Below are 27,264 nucleotides of genomic sequence, written 5' to 3'. Positions count from 1 at the left end.
AAGTGCTGTATGTGTATTTTTCATATTTTTTTTAAAACTCATTTTTTATATTATGCTCTCAGAAGCTTGAAAATAGAGTTTATTCCTTCAAAGTTCCTTAACAACAAAGGAACTGATCCAAAATCCACTAAAACCAGAGTCTTTCCATTTCCTTCAATGCACTTTGGAGCAGGCCCAAAATCCCATCAGCCCCAAACTTGCAAAGGATTGTATGCATGTTTAACTTTACTCACAGACTTTAATTGGACTACTCACTACTCACCGTGTGTAAAGATAAGCACATGCTTAAGTCTTCGCAGGATCAAGGCCTTTAAACACGGTGCCGCTGTAGTATTGTATTTGACAGCATTGCTTTTCTGTTAAAATGATCTTAGTAATACTTACGAAGTATCCAAACAAAAAAAAAAAGAGAGAGAGAGAGAGAGAGAGAGAGAAAGGCAAGATATACTTATGTAAAACGTTATAATATGAAAGCCTAAACTAAAAATAAGGTCAAAAATGATAAAAAGGGCACTGAAACAACTTACTTACAGGAACTGATTTTCTCTTATTAATAAGTGGCAAGCTGATTCCATAGTTCTGTTTTAAAAGAACTCTATTACTGGTGTCGCCTGGATCATACATGATTTTCACATTCATTGCAAGCTTGTGCTGAAACAAAGACATAAAAAATACTATGCATATTCTCAAAATATATTTACTACATAAACTAAAATGTTTAAAAACAAGAGTGATTGAATAATGAAAAACATTGCTCATGAATAAATTCATCAATAAATGGGGAGAAAATTTCAAATAATTTGATTAATGTTATTCAACAATCCACTGAACTGTACAAATAATGAAAAAATGTTTTTGTGATTAGATTACTTGATAATTAATACAGAAGAAGTCAAAATAACTATTCACAGATATCATTCCACCAAACTCTGTTGGATCTACTTATTTAACATGTCCTGAAAGTTCTAGAGCTACACCTCATACATTAGTTAAATTTCAGGAAAATTATACATTAAGTTTGATCCATTTGAGTGATGTAGGTTGCCTGTAGTTTCTATCATTGAATCTACAAATGAACATCTACTCTATTTTGCCAAAAGAAAACATTCCTAATTTTAAAAAATTAAAAATTCCAGTGAGGAGGATGGGACTAAAAATCCAGCCTGGGATTTACCTGTCACCATCCAAGTGAAAGATTTAGCCAATGAACTCTGTATGTACTACGGCTAAACAGGCAAGTTTAAGTCTCACTCTGTTAAGTTGGACACTTTTCTATCAGGGTCACCAAAGGTAAACTCCAAACTAGGTTTGCAAGCACCATAACGGATTCTAGCTACATCTTTACACGATAAATCTATACTCGGATTTAGTAAAAGGTATGCAAGAGACACAGCAAACATCTAATTCTAAGATCAGTTACAGGCATAAGCAACACTTGAGTTTCTGTAGCTGAACAGAAAATATATTGAAATAAATTACCATATAGAAAGCAAAGAAACTTAGAGGCAAGGATTAAAATACAGCTTGAAACTCAAAATTGGTTCAATTCTCCCCACCCTCTCTTCCCTCGCTAGGAGTCTTCCTATTAATTTCGGTGGGTGCAGGATCAGTCTTGAATGAATAGGTACTTGAGAGTAAGTAAATAAATTCAGTTCAGGACAGAAAATAAGCCAGGATTTTTGGCCACAAGGATCTATTTTCTCCTTGATGTGTGTGCTTATTCTCTTGATGGGTGTGTCAATTTTTGAAAAACAAAATAAATCTAGATATAAGATTTATATATACCTTCAAAATGATCTCTTAAACTAATTGCAATCTTCTATTTGTTTTATTTATTGAAGAACTAAACATGTTTTAATTTATCTGACCTTTGTATCCTCTTCTTTTGAAAGTAATTACAAGCAAACATATCACATGTGATTGTCAAACTTTGGTTTACAGAAACAAAAGTTATTATCTACACAAATTGCTCTTTTACCTAGATGGCTGCATACAGGCAGAAAGTTCATTTTTCACCTCAACAATGATTTTGTGGTACAGTATTTATTTTATTACCACACCACATCACTATACAACAAGCAAACTGCTTGTGCTATTAAACAAGGGTTGGAAAGAAATTTGCAATAGTTCTTTCTGAAGACCTTTTCAATTAAAAACAAGAGACAACTCACAATGTAAACTCCCTAGTCACAGGCTGACAGTAAACTGATAAATCTCCCAGTGGCAAATTCCACTCAGGATAATGAGAAATGAAATGCTTAAGAAAGAAAGCTGACAAAAGCTACTTTCTAAATGTAAATGTACTTTTGGGAACAATCTTACATTTGCAGGGAGATAGAGCTATTAGATCATCCAGTCTATTTCTCTGTAACTTCTATCATCTGTATCTCCAGCTTCTATTATCACAGTGCACAACAAGAAGGGGATGTGATGGACAGGGCAACTGGCATGTTACATACGTACAACAAGCAAATAATCTAGTGGTAATCCCTGCAAACGTACTGTACAGGACTTATTCCAGTTTTAGTTAGAAAAATCATGGGCGATGTGTGCCACAGTCACTTTTAAACTGGCCAGAGAAATGGAAGATGCTCAAAGAGTGCCTTTGGGGTAATTGGGACACAACAGGAGCCAAGGGAAGGAGCCAATAGGGAAAAGATGGGGCATCCCACCTGGTGTCACTGGCTCTGGTCAGGATAACTGGGAAGTACCATGTAGGCCTCACCACTAACAGATAAATGAAAAGGGACAACCCAGAGCAGTGTAGATGTGTGTACCTGTGCCATCAGGCGGTGGATCAGCTGCTAAAGGACTCCGTACTACTGGAGGTTCTGTGTATTTCTCCCTTCTACATACTGGTTCACTATCCACAGAACTGTATAGTTTGTATGTTACAATCAAGTCTCATTCTACTTCAGTACAAATGTCATTTCATACTGGGTGAAATTCAGCCCATATAGAGGGCCAACCAATCCTGTCCACCACATAAGGCTTATTTTTGAGGATTTAAGTGGTGCATGGCCCACTATCCAGGGGTGAACTCCACCCTGTAAACTGGCTATACCATGTTTCAGAGCAACAGCCGTGTTAGTCTGTATTCGCAAAAAGAAAAGGAGTACTTGTGGCACCTTAGAGACTAACCAATTTATTAGAGCATGAGCTTTCGTGAGCTACAGCTCACTTCATCTGATGCATACCGTGGAAACTGCAGAAGACATTATATACACGCAGAGACCATGAAACAATACCTCCTCACACCCCACTGTCCTGATGATAATAGCTTATCTATTGTGTGAGGAGGTATTGTTTCATGGTCTCTGCGTGTATATAATGTCTTCTGCAGTTTCCACGGTATGCATCCGATGAAGTGAGCTGTAGCTCACGAAAGCTCATGCTCAAATAAATTGGTTAGTCTCTAAGGTGCCACAAGTACTCTTTTTCTTTTTGACTATACCATATTAGTCTTTGAAACAAAAAGTATATTTGTCTACTTTAAACCAATTCTTATCCCTAACAATCAACAGCTTGCACCTAGTTGACAGTATTATAGAGTCTATTTTCTTCATTTACCTTTGTAACTCCCATTCATACTAATGAGAGAACAGGGAACCCATATTACGTCTTTAGGACGCCACAGGTAAAACAGTTTTTGAAAAGAAAATCAAACGGATCAGTTCAGGTCTTTCCAACCCAGCAGATTCTCTAAATAAGTTTGAACTACCCAGCTATAGAGACACTAAGGTCTTTACTATCATTGCTGTGCAGGGGATTTAAGAGACAATCCCAATTAATCCTAGTGGGAGATGTATGTGTAAGTCTCTGAGGCTTCCCTGGAAGAACAAACCCAATTACAACAAGCAAGAATGATCATCCTGATTTTCCATATTATCTGGGCTAGCACAATCTCATCCTGCTGTTGCTATGATTCAGAAATACTGTACCTGCATGTAAATAATAATTTCAAGAGTATACTAGCACATCTGTGGCCAGCCTATCTGGCATATGGCAAGAATTCTAACAATCTGTATATGAAATATAGTCTATGTTAATTTGATTGTAATCTTGTTTTCTGCTAACTACTGCAGACACAACTTACGCTCCATATCTACCATCATGCAGCGGGCTACTGACCACAAACCACAGAGATAATGCTATATGAACTATTTTTTTCTCTCTGAATCTAAAATCTATATTTGAAACTTGATTTCTCTAACCAACAGGTTAAATAAACTAAGCCTGTAGATGCTTAAGTACCCTTAACAACTGATAACTGTTCACCTTACATTGTTTTTAATGTGGAAAAACAGTTTATAGTTGCAACTGGGGATTACCTAGTTTAAAAGACAGAAAGTGGGGAATTATAGGTGGTAATTTCCCAGCTGGATTTCACAACTATTTAATAATAAAAGCTTTTATGTTAGCATGCCATGCATGTAGAACAGCTGGCAAAACAGCACTGTTTGTCATTTACTTCATAATGGGAAATTAGGGCTATCTTGTGTGTCCGTGGATATGCATTTTTAAGCAGATGTCACAGATATCAGAAATGGAAGGACAATGGGGCTCCAAACCCCCTCAAGGGAAAGTCATGGTAGGGTGTAGTGTGTGTCCTGCTCTATATTAAGTTCACCCGTGCATGTAACAGTTGAAAGACCACGGATTATACTCCGACTATACACTAGTTGGCCTTTGATAATTTTTCATGACACGTGTCTTTATACAGCAGAGTGCTTGAACATTTTCTAGGAAACTGTATTTTGTTTCCAAAAGATTCTAAAAACCATTTTCTGCATCAGCACTTTTTTTCCATTCCAGATTGCATGGTCTTGTGGGTGTTCTGTTCAACAGAACCCCAGAGAAGTGTAAAGTTTACATTCTTTTTAAAGTGTAAATGATGGGATTTTAGTGCACAGAGACATATTAAAGTAATGTTAAGGTTGCATCTCAAAACAGAAAGAAACCAGGAGAATTAAAGAGCGGTTGTAATCTGAACAATCCCTCTTCAAACAGGGGGTCAGAGTTCCACATTCATTGTTTCTTTAAGATTTCTAGATCAAATTTCCTCAATTTACAGTGACAAGGGAAATTTTAGTCTTAATTTATAAATTGATTTTCTGCAGAGGGATCCAGCAGTATGAAATCTGGGCTGCTGATCCTTGGTTCATTCCTGCAAGTTGCCTTGTTCCCTACCTTGTTGTTAGGGTTCTGGCATCCAACAGAGCTCCTCCTACCAACAGCCCTCTCTCAGCCCATTTGATGCTTCCCTAATTTAAAAAACTAATTCAAAATAGCCTGAGAACTCTGGATTATACCAGATAACTAGGGGATAGCCTAAAGGATACTATTCAGCCAATGGTCCCAATGCTGACTAGAGCTTATCAAAAAACATTTTTAAAATTTGTGAAAATTTCAGAGATACTTCATTCTGATAGAAATTTTATTTTTCGAATTTGGCACTGAATTTTTTAAATTTCTTTTTTTTTTCAAAATAATTTTTTTAAAATTATCACTGTCTGACTAAACTGACCAATCAAAATTGACAACTCAGAATAAAACAAAAATTTTAATCAAAATTTTTCAAAAAAACATAACTTCTGAAAAAAAAATCAAAATTTCTGCTTGTAAAAAACAGCCAAATATCATATTTTCATTGGGAGAGCTGACTTTTCTGAAAAGGTAATCACTATGAATATGCATAGAAGAGTTCCCAGGGCTTGTTTGGCATCTCTTAAGTAAAAAAGAGGCACCATTTTAGGCCCCAATCCTCCAAACACTTATACATATGCTTAACATTAGTGCCATTGATTTCAACTTTCAGCAGTAAAGTTAAGCACATGCCTACAGGACTGAAGCCTTACAGCCATGGGTGAAAGTAAGTCAAGTGACTTATTGGTACGCTGGGGCCAACTCTGGCCCTGGAAGGATGGGGCCTAGGGTGGAAGGGGTGGGGTTGAGGGGGTCAGAGCCAGCCCCCCCCCCACCACCACCTGGGTAGCAGCAGCAGCAGCCAGAGGCTCTGGGGGCTATTTAAAGGGCCCAGGGCTCTCCTCTTCTACCGCCCTGGCCCTTTAAATAGCCGCCGGAGCCCTAGGGAAGCGGCAGGGCTCCAGCTGCCGCCCCAATCCTTTAAATAGCCGCTGGAGCCCCACCACTTTCCCAGGTAGAGGCAGGGGAGCCGCAGGCCCTTTAAATAGCCCCCGAAACCCTGGGGAAGTGGCGGAGCTCCAGTGGCTATTTAAAGGACCAGAGCTGCAGAGGCTGCTGGAGCCCCCGCTACCCCAGCGCTCTGGGAGCTATTTAAAGGGCCCGCAACTCCCCTGCTTCTACCACCCTGGTCCTTTAAATAGCTGCCGGAGCCCTGGGGAAGCGGCGGGGCTCCAGCGGCTATTTAAAGGACCGGAGCGGCATAGGCAGCTGGAGCCCCGGCCCTTTAAATAGCCCCAAAAGCCCCGCCCCTACCCTAGGGCTCTAGGGGCTATTTAAAGGGCCCAGGTCTCCCCTGCTTCTACCGCCCCAGCCCTTTAAATAGCCCCCGGAGCCCTTCAGCCGCTACCCCAGGGTTCCAGCGGCGGGGCTCTGGAGGCAATTTAAAGAGCCTGGGGCTCCAGCCACCGCTGGGAGCCCCAAGCCCTTTAAACTGCCCCAGTATGGTGCATCGGCTCTTGCCGGTACGCTGTACCAGGGCGTACCGGCTTACTTTCACCTCTGCTTACAGCAGAACAAGCAGCTAACTTGTTCCAGGATTCCCTAACAATCTCTTTGATAGGTTTCAGAGTAGCAGCAGTGTTAGTCTGTATTCACAAAAAGAAAAGGAGTACTTGTGGCACCTTAGAGACTAACCAATTTATTTGAGCATAAGCTTTCGTGAATGCATCCGATGAAGTGAGCTGTAGCTCACGAAGGCTTATGCTCAAATAAATTGGTTAGTCTCTAAGCTGCCACAATCTCTTTGATGTCATTGTGAAAAGGAAAACAGGCGGCAGGCTTTTTCTTGGCCTTGAAAAGCCTCTTTTTAAAGGATTCCCTGAGAGTTTTGAAGTCCTCTGCCTTGCTCTGAAGACAGGAAAAGGGCCTCCCATCTCTGAGGAGCGCTCATTCTTCTGAGAATTTTCTAAAACCCTGAGCTACCAAATGGCCATGCTGGCTTAAAGTGACTCTGTGTGGCATTTGGAACAGGAGGGCTAAGAGAATGTAAATTACAGGAGTATTTGCTAAGCAATTTCATATATTTAACACACTCAGACCCAGGGCATTCTTGGTAAGCTTTTTGACCCTTACAGTAAGTCTACAATATTTACTTTGGGTCTATTTGTCAAAGTAGTAATAAGTTATTTCAGACCTGCGAACCTGGAGAAATACGTGCTGCTGATCTGCCACACGGCTGGGTAATCAGAGGTTTAACAGGCACCCGTGGAAAAATAAACTGCTTCTGAGCAGCACCAATAGGAAGCCTCCTGGTTTAGAAAGAAACAGAAATAATAAAAGTTACAAGACTTGCTCTTGTTTTACCTATACTTCTTGTACTGCCTCCATCTGGTTGGCAACTGTAGTTTTACTAAAATTCATGTGTAACAAAACAGAAAAAATAGCAGTTATATGAGTCAGCAGAAAAGCTTGAGATACCTATTTGGAACTGCATTTTGTTTTTATATTGTTCTTCAATATTTTATGTAATACAGAAGAGCAATCCATGAATCAATACAATTTTAACAATGCAAGGTATTTCTCCAGACATGTGATTCTGGAATTAGAAGAGAGCACTTATCTATTAACCTCAGCCAGGTTAAGTGTTTCAACTGATGGATTAAATACTCAGCTGCTTCCATTCCTTTTAGAGGAGTCTGACATTATAAAGTTTTTTTCCTGTTTCCCTCCATTGGTAGGAATATATAAATTCCACTATTTGGGTGCCCCACTTGAATGTGAAAGTTAACTTTTTACAGCAGGGATCGGCAACCTTTGGCCTGTGGCCCGCCAGGGTAAGCCCCCTGGCAGGCCGGGCCGGTTTGTTTACCTGCCGCGTCTGGATCGCAGCTCCCACTGGCTGCAGTTCACTGCTCCAGGCCAATGGGGGCTGCAGGAAATGGCACGGGCCGAGGGATGTGCTGACCACTGCTTCCTGCGACCCCCATTGGCCTGCAGCGGCCGTCAGTGGGAGCCGCAATTGGCCGAACCTGCAGACGTGGGAGGTAAACAAACCGGCCCAGCCCACCAAGGGCTTACCCTGGCGGTCTGTGGGCCAAAGGTTGCCAATCCCTGTTTCACAGTATTTACTTGTATTAGTTTCCACAATAAAATAATTTCCATTTTTCCTTACCATTTGGGGTGCTGTTCTGAGTATCTTTCTTTTTCATCAGTATAGGGAATAGTCAACACACTTCTATTTATGGCATTTAAATAATCCTCAGCATGTTTCTGTTAGAGAAAAAAAAAATCAAGTTTAGATTATTACAGAGGAGTTAGGGACACTCAGCGTATTCACTTGGATCAATTAACTTAACATTCTGGCTCTTGTAATTACTTGAAAAGGAATGACAGGCTGGACATTTATGAGTAATTATAGCACATCTTGGATAACTTCATAAGCCACAAGGCCTGTTGACTTTGACCATCCAAAAAGTGCAATCATGGCTTTGAGATACAATGCTTGGTGCATCTTGTTGCTTGCTATTCAGAAATGAAATACAGACAGAGGCAACTATTTAGACCCATGTATTTACAATGAATTACTGACACATACTTCACTATTGGCAAGTTCTTCCTGTTCCGTTTGAACTGTGGATCTACTTACTCTCAGCCCAATTTCAGTTCTTTCAATGGCTGTTTCAAGAACGTGAACATCCACACCCTCTCCATGTTGTTCAAGGTTGATGCTTGTCAGTTTGTCCTTAAGCTGGTGAAGGTCTTCTTGAACCTACAAAATTATGTTGTTATACCAATAATGCACACATATCACGATAACATATGGCGTACTTCACATGGTTTCAATTCAAAGCAAAAACATTTCCTAAATAGAGGACACAAATACCCTCGTGAGCCCCTGCAGCCCTGCAATTTTACAGGAGACACAGAGAAATCTTGCCAAGGACTTCTGAAGCTGACAGCTAGTGCAAAAACCTGGACAACATCTTACAATGCCACCTGAGAGAGCGAGCTTCAGAAGTGAGGGCCTGCTACCAAGTGGGGCCCTGACCCCATTCCATTCAAGCGTCACTCTTGGCACAGTTCTGGAGGCATGCACGTGCTGCAAAAGTTTTGAAAGGCAGAGGCATTCACTGAAGTAGCGTACATCAAGATCACATAGGTCTTTGTCACTGATTATGATTATTTGTACTGTGGGAACACTAAAAGATCCCAACTAGATTCAAGGCCCCATTATGCTAAGAACTTTACTAATGTTTAGGAAGAGACAGTCTTTGCCCGAACTTATAAATCTAAATAGACAAGACAGACAAACAATAATTATACAGATAACATAAAAGCAAAATGTCAATGATACATACATTGTTATATATACACATATGATTTATATATATTCCTACACATTATAAAACACATTTATATAATTAAGTTTCCCCAGACCATCCACCTTCCCTCCTCTGTGTGCAAGTACCACAGCCAACTTGCTGAGACATTCGTGACTCAAGGTGCTTTCCTTTCACCCTGCCACCTCACAGAAGTAGAATCTTAGCCTTTAAGGAGAAAAAGAAAAAATTTCCCCCTATATTTTATGTGTCTGAAGGACAACCATTTTCCTCACTCCCCACTGGGCCACAGACCCCCATCCCATTATTCACAGCAAGGCCCACATCCCCTCCTCTGAAACCTGGCTAACCAGCCCCTTGAATTTCAACTAGAAGCTGAATGCTAGCTAGTGCAGCCACCACAGATAAGTGCATTTTATTTTCTATTCACAAAGGGAAAAATAACACTTGAGGAACTGTACTGGATCAAAGTAATCAGAAATGGAAAAGACTTATTAAATCAACTCACTCCCTCTACATGGGCAGGATACCATCCCCCTACTGAGTTAGGACTTTGAGTTCTAAGTTAGCACCAGTTCAGATAATGTTCCTAAACCTGAGGCCACAGGCAACCCCATCCAATCAGAGACAGTTTGAAATTCTAGGTGATATTTTCTACACGTATTCCTGTGCCACAGAGTTTAGAGTACAAGTGGCTTTGTGAAGTAATTCAAATTTGAATCCCCGGGGATACCAGAATCCCCCCCCCCCCCTCCGCCCCAGACTCCTTTGTCCAGACTATATCACAGATCCTTACCTCCAGTTTACCAGCAAATCATCATCCACTGTGCCAGTATTTCTTTCCATAAACAGACCATTTGTGAATACATTCCCTACTGTCTCCCCTTCCCATGCCCAGCCATTACAGGAGATCAGCTTGGGAAGATGACATGGATAAGGTTGTAAACTAGCTCTTGTACCTTTCAGTCTAGAGTCCAATCAAACTATTTTGCAGTGGGGCCCAGGTTTGATTGAATATGCCTCACCAACAGCATTGCCAGTGCTACCATCAACTCAGTGGGTCATTGGGGTGATCTCCTTAATCTCTCTGCACTTCCTTTCACCCATCTGAATAGCCTACCTGCACTGCAATCAGTAGAAGTTTTAAATTTACTTCAATTTGAGCAGATCGTATCCTCAGTCTGTAAAGTCTTTGGGATCCGTGAAGGATATGCATTAAACTATATTACAACCTAAATTATAGAGCAACTGTTACCACCTACAGCTTGTAGAAAGTTTTATTTACTATGACTGATTTCTTTCCAATAGAAACAACAGCTTACTACTTTCTAATTTATGCTTCGTTTGAGGGCTTCAGCCCTGGGTGGCAGGGCTCAGGTTACAGGCCCCCCTCCTGGGGCTGAAGCCCTTCGGCTTTAGCTCCCCCAATCCCCAGGATGGCAGGTCTCGGGCAGGCTCAGTCCCCCCTCCTGGTGATGTGTAGTAATTTTTGTGATCAGGATGGGGTCACGGTGCGATGAAGTTTGAGGCCCCCGGCCCTAACCTCACCATCCACCTGCCATTCAGTGGTGCCACCCTCCCACCACCGGGGGCTCGGGGCTTCCTCGAGCTGTGGTGCCCACCCACACAGCTACCGAGCTCAGGCTCGGCACCACCCCTAGCTCCTCACCCAGGGGAACCCCCTGCCCAGCCGCCATGGGGGGCCTGGCTGCCTGCCCCAGTGTCAACCGCCCTCGACCCTCCATTCAGCGCTGCCCCCCAGCCATGACCCATCCGGCCTCCCAGTCCCCGGCCCGGGGCGGGGTGGGGGGAGACTGGCTGGCTGGCCCCTCAGAGGCTCATGGGAGTTTGGCCTGGGGCAAAGGCGCAAAGGCTCCTGGGAAGGGGGGCAGCTGAACCCCCCCCCCCCCCGAGACCTCTGTGCGGGGCGGGGGGAATCGGTCCGTTGTGACCTACCTGGACCAAAATGGCTCCTATTTCCTCTCCCGTCCCGACTACATCGGCCATGGCAGCTTCCGATTAATCGGCGCCCAGCGCTCCAGCTCCCGCGCCCCGCTCCGGGGGCATGAGGGTGCACGTGACCGTGCCCTAGCAACGGGACGCGCTGGCCGGACCGTACCATCCCCTGCCGGGGGAGGAACATTCCATGTGACTGGTGCGGGAGGGAACTTTCTGCCTTCTGGGCACCTCCCCCACGCGGGCTGCCCCTACCAGCGACACCCCGCCCCTCCCGCCTGGGCCACCCCCTCCACGGCGACGGTCATTCACTGCTCCAAGCTGCCGCTTGCCCGGCCCGGAGGGTACCATTCACCAGGCCGGAAGGGGCGGGCCTTTGGGGCGGAAGCGGAAGCACCGGGCGGCCGGGGTGGGGGGAGCGATGGCGGTGGAGGGACCCTGTGCGCTGATAACCAGCTGCGCTGCCGGCTTTGCCGGGGAGGAGCTGGTTAAAAGTGAGTAACCCTGGGGGGGGGGTCAGAGCTCTGCCCCTCCCCCGGCTGACCCAACGGTCCCCCGCGTGCTGGGTCGGGTCGGGTCGGCCCCCGTGACGCACGGCGTGGGGGGGTTCCCGCGCTCCCGCGCTCCCGCGCCTCTGCCGCAGTCGGGCACCAGCCGCCTCAGCGGGGCTGTTGGCGCGAGGAAGCAGCCGCCGGGCCGGACCTCGGACGGGCCCGGCTGAAGTTGCGGGGCGGGCAGGTGGAAGTGCCGGGGTGAAAACGGAACCGACTTTGGGGCGTCATTGCAGTACAGGTGCACCCTGCCGTGGTGCGGGGCGTGATCTTTTCCGCTGCCCAGGGACACGCTCAGCGTCTCCACGTGCCTTTCAGTCAAGCATTGTAACCTCTGCCTGAGGGCATCGGTCACAGCAGGCCCGGAAATGTTTGACCTTGGTGGCTTAAGCATGTTATTGACCCTAGATGCTGTGGCACGGAGCAAACTCTCATGGGGATTTTATAGCTGGGAAAGGGGTAGGATTTTACCCTGTACCCTTCAGGTGAGTGCCCTCCAGGCCAAGGAGCAGCTGCCTCGTCGCTCTGGGACCTGCCTGAAATGATCACAATCTGATTCACACAGATGAGGGGAAGTAGCTTTCTGTGAAAGCCTGTGCCAGATCAAATAGTTTAAGCGTTGACGTTTGACATTCTCCTGGGGATTAAGACAAACTTTTGTAAAAGAAAGGACCAATAGCCAGGAATAGCTAAAATTTGCAGAGAACAGTCTGAGTAAACCCCAAATGATGAAATCAGACAGTGTGACCTTCCATGAAGTACCTTAGAAAAATAAACTTGTGTTTGTTTAGTTGATGAACTCAGGTAGTTCTAAGATCAAATTCCTCTTAGAGGGGAGAAGAAAAGGGCACAGTTCTCCAGCATTCTGCTATTTCCAAAGTCTGCAGTTTATCTGTGGTCATGCTTTTTAGGCAGGGGTGCTCCTTAACAAGTGACTTCTTTTTGTTTATAACTCCAACTTAGATTTGTTTTAGCAACACCAAAAACTAGAGGAATGGAAAAATCTCTTCTTCCCACTGCTTTTCTCCCCTCACTCAAATATTCCATGACATTTTTAAAATTTCCATGTATTTGGCCCAGAGAGAATCTGTAGCATGCAGTAGTGCTTTTGACTTCTTGGAGGATGAGGAATAGCATTCATATGGTCTGAAAAAGTGATTTGGATCACATGCCTGGCAGTCAGGAAAAATTGCAGAGAATATTCAAAAAAAGAAAAGGAGTACTTGTGGCATCTTAGAGACTAACCAATTTATTTGAGCATAAGCTTTCGTGAGCTACAGCTCACTTCATCAGATGCATACTGTGGAAACTGCAGAAGACATTATATACACAGAGACCATGAAACCGTACCTGCTCCCACTCCACTCTCCTGCTGGTAATAGCTTATCAAAGTGATCACTCTCCTTACAATGTGTATGATAATCAAGTTGGGCCATTTCCAGCACAAATCCAGGTTTTCTCACCCCCCACCCCCATACACACACAAACTCACTCTCCTGCTGGTAATAGCTCATCCAAACTGACCACTCTCGTTACAATGTGCATGATAATCAAGGTGGGCCATTTCCAGCATAAATCCAAGTTTAACCAGAACGCCTGGGTGGGGGGGGAGGTGGTAGGAAAAAACAAGGGGAAATAGGCTACCTTGCATAATGACTTAGCCACTCCCAGTCTCTATTTAAGCCTAAATTAATAGTATCCAATTTGCAAATGAATTCCAATTCAGCAGTTTCTCGCTGGAGTCTGGATTTGAAGTTTTTTTGTTTTAAGATAGCGACCTTCATGTCTGTGATTGCGTGACCAGAGAGATTGAAGTGTTCTCCGACTGTCTTATGAATGTTATAATTCTTGACATCTGATTTGTGTCCATTTATTCTTTGACGTAGAGACTGTCCAGTTTGACCAATGTACATGGCAGAGGGGCATTGCTGGCACATGATGGCATATATCACATTGGTGGATGTGCAGGTGAACGAGCCTCTGATAGTGTGGCTGATGTTATTAGGCCCTGTGATGGTGTCCCCTGAATAGATATGTGGGCACAGTTGGCAACGGGCTTTGTTGCAAGGATAGGTTCCTGGGTTAGTGGTTCTGTTGTGTGGTATGTGGTTGTTGGTGAGTGTTTGCTTCAGGTTGGGGGGCTGTCTGTAGGCAAGGACTGGCCTGTCTCCCAAGATTTGTGAGAGTGTTGGGTCATCCTTCAGGATAGGTTGTAGATCCTTAATAATGTGTTGGAGGGGTTTTAGTTGGGGGCTGAAGGTGATGGCTAGTGGCGTTCTGTTATTTCATTGTTAGGCCTGTCCTGTAGTAGGTGACTTCTGGGAACTCTTCTGGCTCTATCAATCTGTCTCTGTGTATATAATGTCTTCTGCAGTTTCCACAGTATGCATCCGATGAAGTGAGCTGTAGCTCGCGAAAGCTTATGCTCAAATAAATTGGTTAGTCTCTAAGGTGCCACAAGTACTCCTTTTCTCTTTGCGAATACAGACTAACACGGCTGTTACTCTGAAACCAGAGAATGTTCAGTGCAAGGAGCTAATTTGCCTTTTTGCATGATATGACTCCAGGGATTGGTAATCTGCTCAGAAAGAAGCTTTGGTTTAATAGTTCATTGTCATGGTTTATCATTCATCTATAAATGTGAAATAATTGGCACAGCTATGGGTCCTAAAGAATAGTCAGAGCTGTCAGATAAATTACATGCATACTAAAAGACAAGTAACTGATTAAATAATTCACTTTCAAAATGTTTACAACTTCAGGTGGGACTTGAATGGCAGTACAGATGTTTAAGTAAAGGCAATCACATCAAAGCAACTGGTCAACTTTAAGGTTGTAACTTAAACCATGGAAGTTCTGATTCAGTCTGCATGTTAGTTCAGTACCAGGAGAAAATTTTGGGAAATCTTACCCCTGGGTAGTTGTTTGTAGCTGCTTGTTTGTGGGAAAGTTGTAGGGAATTCTGTGTTTTTTGTACAGCCTCACAGTTTTGTGCTCTAAGTGTCAGAGAGAAACCTAAAGGAGTTAAAATAAGACAGGGTGGTGATATCTTGATTACCTGATGATGGAAAATAGGATTGGAAGAACTTGTTGTTTGAGAGTTATGGAAGTCAGAACTTATAAGTGACTCAAATAAACCAGATTTGACTTTTTAAAAACAGTAACCTCTTTGAAACATTTAGACTTCCATTGCTTTTGAATGCCAAAGCAGATTCTTAGTCTTATTTTCAATCATCAAATTAAGTTGCTTATAGCACTTACGGCGGCAACTCACAGAGAGAGAGATTGAATGGAGATAGTAAAATAGTGACATTTAAAAAAGCAACAACTTAAATTGCTGTTCTGTATATGAAAGTAAATCACATGACCCAACTGGAATAGTGGAACAAACAACCCAGGGGCTATCTGAGGTTGGCATTTGGATGAGGGCTAGATGGCTGCCACTCAATCAAGACAAGACTGGGAGGAAGACAGACACTGGTAGAGTTCGCAGAATTTGGGCACTCTGCATCATTTTAACCAAAGGGTATGAATTTTAAATTGATTTAGTTAAATCAGTGCACCCTGCTTATAGAGACAAAACCTTATGGTGGCAGTCCCACTAAGGGAGTGGCACTGCCATTTGTAACACACACACATATATAACGGGTGTCCTGTGTTGCTCCTTGAGACCCAGATAGTATCTTTTTTTGTCAAATCTGAGCCTTTCCTTTCAGATGCAGGGACCTTATCACCATTATCCATCACTTTTTGTTACTTTGACATTGGATTACTGTGATGGGCTAAAAGAACAGGAGTACTTGTGGCACCTTAGAGACTAACAAAGTTATTTGAGTATAAGCTTTTGTGAGCTACAGCTCACTTCATATGCTCAAATAAATTGGTTAGTCTCTAACGTGCCACAAGTACTCCTTTTCTTTTTGCGAATACAGACTAACACGGCTGCTACTCTGAAACCTGTGATGGGCTATGCATCAAGACCACTTGGAAGCTGAAACTAAAGAAGGATGTGGTGCCCTCTTATTAAGCAAAGAGTCCTACCATGAACACACTCTGCAGTGCTCTAGGATCTGTGCTGGCTTCCAGTAGGTTTCTGGGTCAAAAATCAAGGTATTGGGTATTAACCAATAAAGTCCTAAATGATTTGAACTGCAGCTACTTTGGAACTCACTTCCCCTGTGGTCTTCTAGAACCTAGGTTTGTTCTAAACTTTCAGTCCTGTTGCAAAGCTCTTCTCCCCACTCCCTCAACCTTTTTTGGGGGTGTGGCTTGAGGGATGTGTTGTGAGCACTATGGGTTTTTTAGTGTATATGCTGGAGGATATATTTTTGTTTCAAGATGCAGTGAGCAGCCCTTCATAGTTTACTACATTATGACTGTTGTATTGTGTGTTACATTATGTCATAGCACAGGATGGGCACCTGCACCTTAGATGTATTTAGTTATCTGAAACAGTCTTGCAAAATCATAATATTACCACTCCAAACACTGTCTACTCACTCAGATCAAACTTTAAACACTCTGGTGGACCAGGTAGGTAGCTGTACAGCTAATCCCTGGTGCTTGGTGGTTCTCTCTTTCTTTCAGAAAAGGGATTCTTAAATGTATTCCTGAAAAGTTCTTACCCCCTGAAAGTTACACAGGAAGTATTTCTTATAGTTGCTTTCCACCAGGTGGCTCTCAAGACACAGAATATGAGAACTGCTAGTAGCATACCTACCAGACCAGAGGAGACTTGATAGTTCAGTTCTTTAACGTGTTTTAAATTAAGATTTAGTCAGTGTTAAAATTGGAAAGCACTCAGAAAAAGAAAACCAAGAATGCTTTACGGTAATCTTTGGGAGAAAAGTTGCAACAGGGGATTTGTGATGGTTATTAACAGAACGTTACTAGTCCAGTGGTAGTAAATACTAGACATAGCAAGGGTGCTTCAGTTTTAGGTATTTGTTTTCTCATAGCTGTAATAGAGCAGTAAATTCTGAGGGTGGGGGCTGGGGGAGGGAGATGGACAGACCTTCAGCTCTGTAGCTTATTTCCTGTGACTTTTCTCTTAAATATTCATATTCAGCTCATTTTAGAGGTCATACTTCAAGCTTCTAAAGTGCTTTGGACAGTCCATTCCATACATTAGTTGCCTTCCATGTATGGAACGTCTGCTGAGCTTTTGAAGTTTTACAAATGGCATGAATATATGCCATGCCACCTACATTCTTCAGTTTGGTGGTGTCTGCCTTCCCTTTCCTTCTCAGAACCTTACTGTGTTTCATTTATCCTCTGGTAACAAGACCAAAGGAACACCCAATGAAATTTGAAAGGCAAGAAATTTAACTTATCGAGGAATATTGCTGCCCCTATCAGAGTCCAAGATCTTAGCAGTATTTAAAAAAAAAAAAAAAAAAACCTAGTGTTCTCATTGCTCAAACAAATATCTAAACAGAATTTTTAAAAAAACCTGAGGAATATAAATAATTCATGCTTTAAGGCATAAACCAACCAACTGCCTGGGGTTGGAAAGACACTTCTCCTATGAATAGATTCCATAAGTATTAGGGAGCTTCTTGTGTCTTGCTCTGGACCAAGCTGATACACCATTTTGGAAATGTAAGATTTTCAACTTTAAATAACTTTAGTCCTTGGTGGGTTGCAAGAGACTGGTCTTGAACCAGTCAAAAATGCCATGTTGTTTACAGTGCTTTTAGCATCTCTATTTGGGCCAGTCCAGTATCTCCTGTTGTGATTCTCAGAGCAAAGGAGCTTAAACATTAACATTTCTGCTGTAGATGAAGCCTTCTTGAAAAAGGTGTTATATTTGTGCATGTGACACTCTGTGAGTAGAGTCTCTTTGGGGCAGGAACTGTCCTATGTGTTCAGTGTTCTCCACTGGGCCCTGAACCATTTGGACCTGTGGATTTGCTATTGTAATCTGAATAACCCATCTCTGTTCCATGAAGAGGATAGCCAGAGAAGTCAGTCCAATAGGCCTGCCTGCGTTTGTGGTCACTGAGTGAGTCAGTTGGTTTTCTAGACTCTTTGGATGTTAAACCACTGACCCTCTTATGTATCATAGAATATCAGGGTTGGAAGGGACCAGGGGGTCATCATCTAGTTCAACCCCCCACTCAATCCCCAATTTTTGCCCCAGATCCCTAAATGGGTTTAGCAGGCCAATGCTCAAACCACTGAGCTATCCCTCTTGATGGTTGGGAAGATCAAACATGAAAATGAGTAATTCTCTAAAGACGTACATTTACTGAGACACGTGCTCTTGCCATGATATCAGTTTTCTGGAAATGTTTGTTTTGGCCAAGTGCAAGCAGAATTTGAAATGTTTTTTATCCTAAAAAAATATTTTCTAGAACTGGGTGTGGAAAGCTTTCATTATAGTTGAGAACCTGTTTTTGCATTAAAATACAAAGAGTCTTCTATTTGGGGGAGAAAATTAATGGAAATGAAGTACCGTATGTACAATATATGAAACTAATTCCAAGGTGGAGTAACATTCTGGACAATTCTTAATTTGTCTAGACAGTTTATTTCAGTACCCTCGTACAGCCTCTGTTTTTACAGCAGAAACAGAAGGCAAAACACTTAAATATCTTAGTATAGGTAGTGATTTTTAGTGAGAAATGTAACTAGTGGCAAACCTATTGAAGCTGTCAAAAATAAAGTATCCAAGCTGCACTTAATTTTGTCAGCAAGAGTAATATATAGAAATGGGACATCATGGCTGTGCTGTAGAAATGTAGTAACTATCCCAAACCTCTAATTACTTTTATGGGAAGTTATAAGTGTGCAATCTAGCTCAAGGCAAGTTATAAAACTTTAAGGTCTTGTCAGTATTTGAGTTGAGTTTTGTGTACAAGAGTTTTAATTCCACATGGTTCTTGGGGAGAAATTCCACATTATGACTGGCAAAGTCATTCTGTTTGGATGAGAAATGTCTATAATCAGAAGCAGAATAGGGTGAATGAAAGTCGCATAAAATAGCAGAACCTTAGCAGCGAAAGGAAAGCATTTGCGGGGGGGTTTTGTTTTTACATTCTTGAATTCTCTTAAAGGCTTATACTTTGTCTAGCAATTTTGCCTCTACTGTTTTGTAAACAATTTTTTATTGATGGAGCTGATGTGAAAGATCTTTCACAGTGACGTTTGGGGAGCTATTTTTAAAAACATACTTCCTTTTTGCATGCGTTCATAATTCTTACTGAGTTGGCTAACTTAAGAAGAAAAAAAGTGTTTTCCAACAAAGACTTTCTTTCCTCATTCTATTTTCTTCCCACTGGTCATTCAGTGAAGTTATAATGTTGATTTTGTGACTTTACAATTATTTCAGTGGCAACAGACTGTCAAACAGTTATAGCTTTGTTAAAGGATCAAATGGAGGGAGAAGCAGGGCAGAGATAAGAGCTCTGAGACACAACTATCTTCAGTAGCAAAAGGGAAACATGAAAATATGGGGAATTTTTTAACTAACTGATTGAAAATTTCTGTATGATTTCAAGGTGGTGGTGGTGAACAGCTTTAACATAACTTAAATAACTTCCACTAGCATTGGCAAGCAATTCTAAAAATTCAATTCTGAGAACTTTCATAAAACAGATTACTAAGGTGCCAAAACATGCTTTAAAGTGGGAATTAAAAACAAAAAAACCCACCACAGTATAGCTACTTCTAGGCCAGACTAATTATATTTTACCTGCATTTGAAACAGTGTGCTACATATACTGGCCCTGTAGAAAAAGAACTGGTATTCATGTATTTAGAAATGCTTCATTGTTTGTTACTTGCCAAAAAAAAGTCCCTGGATTTTTCAAACAATATCTTAACTACCTTGACTTTGCAACAGAATATGAAATTGCAGTATTAGCAATTTGCAAGTAAACTGCTTGTGCAGTAGGAATTGGCATTATTATATACCAGACTTGTTAATATCCTGAGTTTCAAACTAAAGTAAATGATAGTGGTTTGCCGTTGTACTTAAATCTGGCTGCAGTATATCAATATTACAACCCCACCTCCCCCCACTTTACACTAGAAACAAGTGTTAGTTTTGGCATGCAAGGGACACTTTTAAAACAAATTTTATTCTAAATAAAACTGATGTATGACTCAGTGAACAGCTCTGTGGATTTTGGAAGGCGATGTCACCCTTCAAGAGTTTCTCTGTTACTGAATGCTAAGGACAATCTGTTAAAGGGATTTCTGAAGGTTGTGTGTGTAATCCAAATTACTTGAGGAGGTTTAGAACTGAAAATACTCAGTGTGTGTTTAAACAAACTGAAAAGCAGTCCTCTTCCACTAGCCTGTCTAGACGAGAGACTTGGGTGTTTGCATCATAGCAACTGATGGCATCATCCAGCCACCAAACACAGACAGAGTTCTTTTCTTAGGTGTCTATAAGGCCATAAAATGGTGCAGGGTAAATATTGGATCCTGCACAGAGTTTTTGGCAGACAACTGTAGGAAGAACTTTCTCAGATGCTGTTGAAAGTTACTGATAAACAGTATACACTAAATCTAAATATCTTCGTGAGCTAGGATTTTAAACTGTTTGTTTTTAGAAGTGAGGTAAAAAGGTTTTTTTTGAATTACATATTAATCCAGATCATTTTGGTTAGGTGTTGTAGTGGCCCCTGGACTATACTTCTATGACCATGGATTTGCAGACTAACAGTTGGTCACATAATACTAGGGAAGCCAGAATCAAGATTTGTTTGGCCTTGCATTATCTTAAATCCTTTATTTCTTTTGTTTTCTGGTTAAGTGAACATTCTTATCAAACAGAATGGACTTTGATTGCATTAAAAGCCATTAGTTCACTCTGACAACAGAAGAGTAATAGGACCAAAAATGATAAATCTTGCTAAAGTAAGATGAAAGTTGTCTCGGAGGTTCTATCGTATAAAATTTATTTATAAGAAAAGTAGGTTAAAGAGTTAGAATATAGGTGTGGAGGAGCCAGTTTGTGAAAAACAAGGTTTATGAAACTAGATTAGGAAATTCTTTTACAGATTAGTCATCTGTTATCAAGGTCAAATCTTACCCTCTAATTCCTTCACTGCCTTCCTCTTCCTACCAAGCTCCTCTGCTTCAGTGTTGTGCATAACACTTTTGTTTACATCTGTTATGTGCCATCCACTGATGTGTTTGAACAGCTGCTCCCTCCACCTCGTATTTGTTCCAGTCCTTCCCATCTTGCTTCAAATCCCATGGTAAACCCCATTTTCACTATGCTGTCCTTGCCAATGGGACTTTCTCACCTACCTGTATTTAAACTCTTCTCCCATATATTGTAAATGGAATTCAATCAAACTTCTTGGGCAAGAGACTTGGAAAGCACTGCGAGTTAGGCCCTTAGGTGCTTTTGAAAATCCTATTAAGCATCTATCTATACCTTTAGGCACCTAAATACTTTAAAAATCTGACTCTGAGAACTGAAAGACTGCATATTCCATTTCCAGTCCTCTGAGCCTTCTGGTCCCCACAAAACTGTAGTTCTCCGATAGATTCACATTCATGGGTACAGTTCTAGAACTTTTTCAAACTTTATGATTTTGCCCAATATGATCCCAGTTATGCTGACTATTTCAATGCTATATATTTGTAGTTCTTTGCTACTAATTATGATTTAACTCCACCAGGTGGCTGTCAAGCTATGTGATAGCCTCGGCCCTGGAGGCAATACTAACTTAAATGTTATTATGGGCTCAGGTAGTGGACTATTTAGGAGTAAATTTTCAAAGTGTTGGTTGGGACTTTAATTGCGGCTCCCATAGAACTCCATATAGGAATCTTGTATAATCTGTCCCAGTGTGTATATAGATCAGACACTTTGGTTACCTTCCCAGACCCGAGAGAGAGCTCTGTGGAGCTTGAAAGCTTGTCCCTTCCACTAACAGAATTTGGTCCAGTAAAAGATATTACCTCATCTACCTTCTATCTCTCATATCCTGGGACCAACACTAAACTTCTGACAGCTGATAATTTACTCCATCACCTTGTTGTGCATTGTCAGTCATAGTCGTCAACAATTTTTGATGACTTGGCTAGTAGTGACATTGGTTGCATGTATTTCATTTCACGCCCTTATAGCTTGTATATTCTTAAAAAGATTGGTTTCAGAGTAGCAGCTGTGTTAGTCTGTATTCGCAGAAAGAAAAGGAGGACTTGTGGCACCTCAGAGACTAACCAATTTATTTAAGCCTAAGCTTTCATGAGCTACAGCTCACTGCATCCGATGCATCCGATGAAGTGAGCTGTAGCTCACGAAAGCTTATGCTCAGATAAATTGGTTAGTCTCTGAGGTGCCACAAGTACTCCTTTTCTTTCCTTAAAAAGATTGTGAACCGAGTAGAGGTTACTGGTACAGCCTCTTGCAAGTATATGAAGTTGGAGGAACATACTTAAACACTGAAGTAAATCTGCAAGTAGGTAGGCAAAAGTGACAAGAATTCTCCTTTTTTGTCCCAGCTGGTAGTTGGAGGAGCACACATGATAGAAGCCAGGCCTGCACCTTCAGTATTTAAGCCGCCTTCTTATTCCTTCCACAGAATATCCTTAATGAGCTCCATCGTGTGCATTGTTAGATGCAATCCTGCATACCATACTTCAGGCTAGAAAAAGCAGTATTAATTAAAATAACTTCTTAAAACTTTTCCGTAACTCTTGCTTGCTACAGTATTGATCTCCATGGCTAGCATTCATCTAGGATATAGTAACAAGTTGGGAAATAAGCTTTTGGAGTCCATACAAGTATTGGTGTTTTTTTTAATATCTATTCTGAGTATTACAGTCCAGCTAAATTTAGCCTTATGTCTAAGACTTTTCTAGATGGACTGTACTCTTGGTATTGGCTTTACCATCTCATCATTCTTTTCTCTGATTTTTGTATAGGTATCATTGGAACAGAAGACCTTGCTGCAGATGTGTCTACAAGTGGGGGTGTGAGATTTTACCCCTGGACAATAGACAATAAATATTATTCTGCTGATATTCACCTGTGTGTGGTACCAAACAAATATCTTGTGACAGCAGAAATTTCTGAATCTGTCCAGGCATTTGTGGTTTACTTTGACAGCACAATAGTAAGAATGTTTTTTGTTCCTGTATATGATCTTCTCATGCACTGTAGTTGGGACTGTTACTATAATTAAGTCATCTTTATGTTCCCCAGATCCTATGTCAGGCTGGTCTTGTAATGCAAGTTAGAGGAGCCTTAAATTATGCCTATTACCAGTGGTCCTAAGGAACCATTATGGCAGCTAGGGAAGCCACAGTTCCTTGCCCCACCATCTTCCCTTACACCAGTCCCAGGACGAGAGGTAGCATAAGAACTGGTACTCCACCTGTATGCATCAGATATTCCTGCTACACTGGGGCCATTCTCCTCAGACTAGTTATGCTGATTTTAGAGCTGTTCGATGCTAGTTGTGCAAAGCCTGGGATCAGGGCGGATCTTTGTAAGGATTCACCATCACCCCTTTAATTAAAATAAGAGAGCCCCAACATGGCTGGAGTCATCCAAACAGTCTTCCAGTAAAATCAGAACAGGCCAATGGGATTCCTAATATTTCTAAGGCAAAACAAAAAACAAATAGAAAATGTCTGTTTGGGGTGGAGAATCTTTCACACCATGAACAAGAAAGGGCACAAATCTATTTCAAGCTCCCTCCTATTTGAGGGACACCTTTCACCTGGCACTGCAAGACTGTCTCCAGATAAACAGTTTGCAGCAGCAGCAAAGATAATTCATTAGCTTCAGTGATGCATGAACTTTAAGCCTCATTGAAACTGCTTAAATGTTAAATTATTACAAAGGATTTTTAATTTATGTAATCTGAGCTAGGAATTCAGTTAATTTGCATATTTTGATATTTAAGTTCCAAACAAGTGAGATGAACTCCGCCACAGAGGACACAGTATATTTGCTATTCCTGTTTTCTCTGGTTAAAAATGCATAGTTTAATATTAGTATTGTGAACCTATCCTAAAATATACCAACTGTACAACACAGATGAGCTGGCATTGCTGTTGGAACCTTAATCCTCTCATTTTGTGACTGTCTTTTAACCATGCGGCTTTAAGCATTACATTAACAGGGTTTTAAAGATTCATTTTAAAGTTGCAAAGTGCTTTGAGGTATTCATACAAGAACCTTGTTTCCTCCAGAAATCTGGTCTTGAAAGTGTTTCTACTTGGCTTCCCCTGGCAGAAGAATGGTTACCAGAGGTTATGATCTTGGTGTGTGACAGAGTATCTGAAAATGGTAAGATGCTAAAGTTTGGCTTGAAAAAGTGATCTTGCATGCTGTTTGTTTTCTTGGCAAACGTACTACAGCTATATCTTATGGTATATGGATAAGAGCTTTAGATTTGATAGGGAGGAGCTGAGTTACTCAAATGGCTGGTAATTGGATGGAGCCTTTTACTTTAATTGCAATTTAAATCCAACCAGGTTGGCAGTGACAAACGTACCATCTGATGGCTGCTTATTTGTCTCCATGACACACTTGGGCTGGCCAGTTCCTAGTGGACAGGTGTACACACTGAAAAGTCACCCCCACATTTGATATCTCTCAACACCACTGCCAATATTCACTGGGAGGTCAAGTTACTGAATGGGCTGAAATACACTTGCCTGTACAGGTGGTCCATACGAGTCAGAGTTGGGGCATATCAGTAGGATCCTGGGTACTGACTGCAGTGTGAAGACAGAAGTGTCAGCCTTTTTGGGTGATTTTCTTGTGTAAATCCATTTTATTGTATATAAGTAAGCTTGGTTCCTGTGTTGGCATGTATTGTGCAAAGCAAATTAATTTAGCTCAGGATCAAGCCCTTAGTAGAAGTAATCCCTGTTATGCCATAATTTTCATTTACATGTCAGTCTTGGCTCTAATTGCAAAAAAACAAGAATTTATACATGATTTTTGAAGAGGGAAACAGAGCGATTCAAGATATGGTGCAGTTTAACTCGAAAGCCTGTAGAATCCTTATTTGTGATGTTAGTAATGGACAGAACCCGACTATTTCTGTACTTCCTTTGTTACGAAAGGATCCAAAGCGAGGGGACAGATTTGGGGGGTATAAAAAATTCTGCACATTTGGTATTGCAGAGTTTAAAAAATTAGACATTTAGAAAGCAGTTTGTTTCATAACCTTAGGTGTGAACCGACAAAAAGCTCAAGAGTGGTGCATCAAACACAGTTTTGAACTGGTGGAACTGAGCCCAGAGGAGCTGCCTGATGAAGACGGTAGGGTTACAACCTGTTTTTAGAACGAATAAAATTACAACGCTGATTTGGAGCAGTTGAAAGGGGCTTTTAATTTGATTCTGTACTACCGGGGTGTCTGTGGAATACTGCAAGTTAGAGTGGTGCTTTTCCTGTCAGGGCTAGGAGGGTTGGTTGTTTCCTCCAGGGTTATTTCCTCCAAAATACACTGCTGTTGATGTAGCACCTACATCAAAACTGTTTTGTGCTCGCTCTTCTGGCTCTGTAGCAGCTGTTAACTAATTCTAGTGCTGTGATTATATACTTGATGGTCATGTATAAAATAACATTTATACTCAATTTCCAGATCCATTTGAAACAAAAAAACTGGTAGAGAGAGTCAAGGGGGGAGAGAAAAAGTATTTTTAGAGCTTTGAGGACTTTTAAAAGCACCAAACATAAAATACAAGCGTTGTTTAATGATCTCTTGTCTTCAGGCTACAAAATTTACCTTTTGAATAAACTTTTTTAATTTTTTGTTTGGGGGGTGGGGGGGGGTGTGCACGCACACACACACAGAGTCTTGCAGGAAACAAACCAGTTTCAGAATCACTTGTATGTTCAAAATTAAAACCCATGAAGCAAAACCGGTTGTGTGTTGTTGACATCTGTGACGAAAAATGTAATATGTTCCGCTCTTGTGGTTGAGTTCTGGCACCCCCTGATGCAGATCTCCCATGTGTGTTGAGAAAAGGAAAGCGTTTACTACTTCAGTAGAGCTAGCACCATCAGCTATATTCCCAAGCATCAGTTATTCACTAATATTTATATCAGTTCAAATACACTGAAGGCAGTGGGAATGCACAGCTGTCAAGGAGAGGTTAATTTCACCTGAAGAATCTCTATGCAGAAAATTACAAGGTTCCATATTTCACAGCGCCTTCATTACTGGTGCTGTACAAGAAGGAAAGAACCCAACTTGTCTTTTAGATCAGTTTGAGTTTGCAGGCCTCGCAGTTAGGGAAAAGAGCTTGTTTTGAGTTATAAACTGAACTCAACTGATACGGAAGTTACTGGGAGACAATTATGAAACCCCATGGTATCATTTTTAATCACTTTTCAGAGTAGAATTGTACTTTAAAGTTACCAATGCTTTCTCTCAGTGGAAATTTCTTTTAAATGTACTTTCTTTTTAAAGTATGACTCACTTGTTTAGATGCAAATAAAATAAGTAATCTTAATAATCAGCCAGTATGTTAGTTTTTGAGTGGTGATACATAAACTCTAGCTCTCGTACCTGTCTGACATTAACATATTGAATCATTGTGACTCAGACATTGAAAGAAGTACATTCTAATGAGTAACTTGTTTCCCCTGTAAACCTGTTACATGAAATGCTTACCCAGGAACATAATAAAATGGATGCAGCACATAAATGGTGCCAAGAGCGGTTTAAAAATTACCAAAGGAGCTGCTACAGCTGACTCGGAGCTCTCATTACGAGTACAATATCAGTCAGCTACTTTTTGTAATGAGAGCCTGAACTATTAATTCAGCCTCATGACAGTCACTCCTGTGCTTTGTCTCCTGAGAGACCCTGCTCTTTGGCTTTTTGTTCGTATTTTAAACTTAAGGGTCACTGTCACCTTGAAATCTATTTTTAAAAGGCGTTAAAGGTAATCTAATTTACAAGACCTGCCCCTGAGTCATCCCAGAAATGTTCATGATTTTTTTTTGCAGTCATATTTTCCTATCCTGAAATGTTTCTCTCTCCCCTTTTGCTTTGTGAGAGACCTCCACAAACAGAGGAAACTGACTAATCCAAGGAAATGGTGAAACTGACTATACACAAAGTGCTGTCAGATGCACACAGTAGGCAAACTGAAATAATAAAAATGGCTCTCAGGTTAGAGTAATTTAAGGAGCAACTGAAGTTACAGTTTTCAGAGAAGTAATTTTAGGCTTTCCCTGTAATCCTATTCCAATTAATCAATCAAAATATAATCAGGCTTTTTATAGCGTTTGTCCTAGAGCTTTTAAATAGTAGAGCATGGACATTTTATAA

General features: G+C 41.4%; 2 protein-coding genes across 10 annotated transcripts in view; one reads left to right on the top strand and one right to left on the bottom strand.

Annotated features, from left to right (window-relative positions):
• IQCH (IQ motif containing H) overlaps nt 1–11,662 on the bottom strand; it is a 108,402-nt gene extending 96,740 nt beyond the window's left edge. For 7 of the 8 annotated variants that reach the window (XR_012154108.1, XM_073304420.1, XM_073304422.1 and 4 more), the window contains exons 1-5: nt 11,442–11,662; nt 8,792–8,914; nt 8,318–8,415; nt 7,340–7,454; nt 532–651 (exon numbers count right to left, since the gene is read on the bottom strand). Coding sequence is in view for 7 of the 8 variants with exons in the window: in XM_073304420.1 (XP_073160521.1) it covers nt 532–651; nt 7,340–7,454; nt 8,318–8,415; nt 8,792–8,914; nt 11,442–11,492 (507 nt within the window). In the remaining variant the exon portion in view is untranslated. Of the gene's footprint in view, nt 1–262; nt 374–531; nt 652–7,339; nt 7,455–8,317; nt 8,416–8,791; nt 8,915–11,441 lie in introns of those variants that run through there. The other variant, XM_073304427.2, reaches the window with a different exon arrangement.
• Nucleotides 11,663–11,825: 163 nt separating this feature from the next.
• AAGAB (alpha and gamma adaptin binding protein) overlaps nt 11,826–27,264 on the top strand; it is a 29,535-nt gene continuing 14,096 nt past the window's right edge. Inside the window, exons 1-4 of one of the 2 annotated variants that reach the window (XM_073304428.1) lie at nt 11,826–11,935; nt 22,886–23,076; nt 24,161–24,257; nt 25,152–25,241. In XM_073304428.1, coding sequence (XP_073160529.1) covers nt 11,863–11,935; nt 22,886–23,076; nt 24,161–24,257; nt 25,152–25,241 — 451 coding nt within the window. In that variant the 5' untranslated portion in view covers nt 11,826–11,862. The remainder of the gene's footprint in view (nt 11,936–22,885; nt 23,077–24,160; nt 24,258–25,151; nt 25,242–27,264) is intronic. The other variant, XM_073304429.1, reaches the window with a different exon arrangement.

Source organism: Lepidochelys kempii, chromosome 10 (genome assembly GCF_965140285.1).
Source record: "Lepidochelys kempii isolate rLepKem1 chromosome 10, rLepKem1.hap1, whole genome shotgun sequence".
NCBI lineage: Eukaryota > Metazoa > Chordata > Testudines > Cheloniidae > Lepidochelys > Lepidochelys kempii.
Note: the sequence above shows the minus strand (reverse complement) of the source record. Positions and strands in the feature narration are given on the sequence as shown.